The sequence below is a fragment of the Charadrius vociferus genome, unplaced genomic scaffold (genome assembly GCF_000708025.1).
Source record: "Charadrius vociferus isolate BGI_N301 unplaced genomic scaffold, ASM70802v2 scaffold115, whole genome shotgun sequence".
NCBI classification, from domain to species: domain Eukaryota; kingdom Metazoa; phylum Chordata; class Aves; order Charadriiformes; family Charadriidae; genus Charadrius; species Charadrius vociferus.
Window position 1 is genome coordinate 1,390,504 of NW_009648636.1, and position 3,232 is coordinate 1,393,735.

At 44.6% G+C, this 3,232-nt stretch overlaps 1 protein-coding gene across 1 annotated transcript; it reads right to left on the bottom strand.

Annotated features, from left to right (window-relative positions):
* Positions 1-1,908: 1,908 nt before the first annotated feature.
* On the bottom strand, positions 1,909-2,965 carry FADD (Fas (TNFRSF6)-associated via death domain). Its single transcript, XM_009886294.1, has 2 exons — positions 2,665-2,965; positions 1,909-2,195 (listed from the first exon to the last, which is right to left on the bottom strand). Exons 1-2 carry the CDS (start codon positions 2,963-2,965, stop codon positions 1,909-1,911), a joined length of 588 nt encoding a protein of 195 aa, XP_009884596.1.
* Between the last annotated feature and the right edge of the window lie 267 nt (positions 2,966-3,232).

Consider the following 3,232-nt stretch of genomic DNA (forward strand, 5'->3'; position numbering starts at 1 on the left):
TGCAGAGCTGGTTCACCACAAACATAACTCATCTCGCTGACTTCACCTCTACTCCACTCTGCTCATAAAGACTGCTTAGAGGCACAAAGGAAAAGAGTCTGAAGCGATCATTTTCTTTAAATGCTGTAGAATGAAGACCGTATCTACTAAACAAAACCCGCCAAAACATTTGAGCTAGTGATTTAGCTGAAGCATGGCACTGTGTCTCCTACTGGAAGTCTGGAATTGAAAATAGATACTGACAGGTATTGGAGCAAGTACTTGGAGAACTGTACCTGCCCAAAAGGCTGACAAGTAGAAACTTCTGTATTACCCGTTGCTCCTTGGCTTGGATACAATCACTGATATTTAGTATACTACAATTAGAAAAATACTTCTGAGAATCATTTAAGAAAATACCTTAATAAAAAGGTAAGTCCACTTTACAGCAGTTTCCATTAACTACAATCAAATATTCAAGTGTCATCATCTAAACTAGGAGCACCAACTGTAATAAAAACTCAAAAATTATCAATATCACAACATTTATGCAGAGTAGTGGTGTATTATATGCTGATACCCGGCCTTCACAGTAACGGCACCATGTAGTAAGAACCTGAAAGGAGCTAAAAGTCACACGGGTACAGTAGCAAAAAAGAAGCCTCCCCTCTTCAAGTATCTATTTATGTAGTTAGAAGGATGTTTGCAGTAACAAACAGCCCTACTCATTCAAGCAACAATGATTTCAGAGAACTTTTCCCCCTCGCACAGGGGAGAGTCCCCGGAGGCCTCTACAGCCTTGCATGTCGTGAAGCTTGTGCAATTTTTCCAGTCTTAGGTTAGGCGTGAAGGCCATTTTTTGAAATATGTTCCACATTAAAGCTGAAAACGGAATCTGGTCTTGTTCATAAAACCTCTTTCCTCTGCAAGTTGCTTAGAACCACTTTCAAAAAATGTAAAGGAACAGGAATGCACTAAAAAACTGCAGAGGACTTGGAAGAGCTATTGGATCTGGAGCAACCTTTGAAGAGAACAAACTGGCAAAAGACAACCGATCTTCACTGGGTGTCACTAGAGGAAAGTCAGTACTATGTATTTGCTCTCAGTAGGTTGTCACACCCCTCCACTAAAAAGAAACCAGTTTGTTTTCTAGGTTTTTGTTACAGTACAGACTTCTGTCACTCAAGAGCACAGATAACTGCAGCTTACTTAGGAGGTGAGCTGCAACTTCCAGCAGACATGACCAGACTCTGTGATGTAGGTTATGAAAGGATTCCCAGTACAGAATCTTAAAACATTCACAGCAGTAAAAAGAGGCTGCTGTAAACATCTGAGACACACACACCATTTCTTCGATAGTTTCAAGAGAATGTTTCCCTCAGGATGATGAAGGCATTGGAGAGCAAATGTATTTGACAAATTATGGAAGATATTATCTAATGCTACTCAAAAAAAACCCCTAGTACGCAACTGAGAGATCTACTCCTTCTGCCTTTTCACACTACAGTTATAATAAGCCACAAAAAAAAAAATATCCAACCCCCTCAAGACATTTTAAATTACAGTTGCCTCAGAAGTGGCCCATGGATGTACTTCCAGAGAAGATACATCTGACAAGTACCTGCAGTCAAGCAAATCTTGTTTTCAGGTGGATGGTAGAACCAAAGGGTGAGAATTCCTACCAAATGGAGTTTAGGTCTTCTAAGTTAAAATCTCTTAGAGAAAGCATCAAACCACAAAGCATTACCTGAACAGAATTTGGTTTTATGTTAATTTTCATCTGACCACGAATCAGCCTAATAATGCACATACATTAATGGCAGAATAAGCAACAGAGCCAGTGATACTGATTTTGGTTCAGAAGAGTAGAAGGCACTTTTAGTTTTTTCGTCCATATCCGTGGGACACGGAAGTGTTTCTATATAGATTTCACCTGGTTCCAGTGTTCAGTTGCAGGACTTTATTTTCAACTTTGTCTGCCACCAAATTCATATTACAGGCCCGAAGAGCTTTTATTAAGTCAGCCACCTTCGCCTCTCTTCCCTTCCATTTCTGCCACTCTCGAAGGGACTGAAGCAACTGTTCGTGCAAGTTAAATGGATTGGCTGCCACTATTCTTTCCAATTTCACTTCAGAAACGTCAAGTTTTCGCATCAGCATTTTCCAGTCTCTCCCAACATTATCACATATGATTTCAATAGCTGCCTTCTGAAGACCTGAAATAGCAGAAATATATCAAGTTAGTGATAGATTTACTAAGAAACACAAGAAAATTTTCAACTTAGGGTTTTATTTTTAGCAAAATGCTACTATTCTTGCTGCACTGCAAATACTGAAAGTCACACCATGTTCTGAAAAGCCGCTGGAAACACTCGAATCCCAAATACATAGCTGAATTTCCAAGTGATCATTCAATAAAAAAAGGGGGAGAAATTAGAAATTTCCACACCAGAAAGCTGTTCGCAGCATATACTGCCCTCACGGTACACTTCCAGGGTACAACACAATCCCGTGAAGCAGTTCGTCGCAGAAACACCCTTAGCAGTGGGCTCTGCTACAGCAGGCAACTGAGGGCAGCCGTGCTCTGTGTTTGCTCTAAGCATACCCACGGCTTTGGGATGCACACAGATATACGGGGTTGCCTGGGAGTGGGGGGGGAGGAAATTAAAAAAATAATCCACCTACGTTTTTCATGCACATCTGGTTGATCATCAGGAGCAGTAACTCCGCCTTCCTCCACGAACTGCTTTAGCTGTGAGACCAAATCTTCTCTTTTAATGTTCTTAAGCAATTCTTCAAGAAACGACACCTTGTCGCTTGCAATTAGCTGCTGCTCGAGGAGGAAGCCGAAGAGATCCCTACCACTTTGGACAGATTCAAGCTTCCTTTTCGTTACTTCCCCCCGGCAGAGAAACTTCAGGGCCGCAAGCTCAGGCTCCGACAAGCTCGAGGAGAAAGCGTTCAGCAGAGTGAGGAACGGATCCATAGCGCCGAGGCCTACACCCCTAAACCACTGCCAGGCCCCGCGGCGAGACACCGGCGGCGCGGGAAAGCTGGCGGAGTCCCGTCCCCGCCCTCCGGGGGCGGACCGCGTTCCTGTTTTCACAGAGCGACTTCCTGGGAGGCCAGAGGGCGCGGGGCGGCCCGGCCCGGCGCCGCCGCGATGGCGGAGCCCTGACCCCGACCCTCCGCCCGCGCGCTGGAGGCGGCCGTGCCCGGAAGTCACGGGACAGCGGCGGGGGGCGCCGCCCCC

Excerpts from the sequence above, each read along its gene's own strand:
- FADD (XM_009886294.1), bottom strand. The coding sequence starts at position 2,965 with ATGGATCCGTTCCTCACTCTGCTGAACGCTTTCTCCTCGAGCTTGTCG. Across the intron at positions 2,196-2,664 it reads ACCAGATGTGCATGAAAAAC|GTCTTCAGAAGGCAGCTATT; the intron begins GTAGGTGGATTA and ends CTGCTATTTCAG.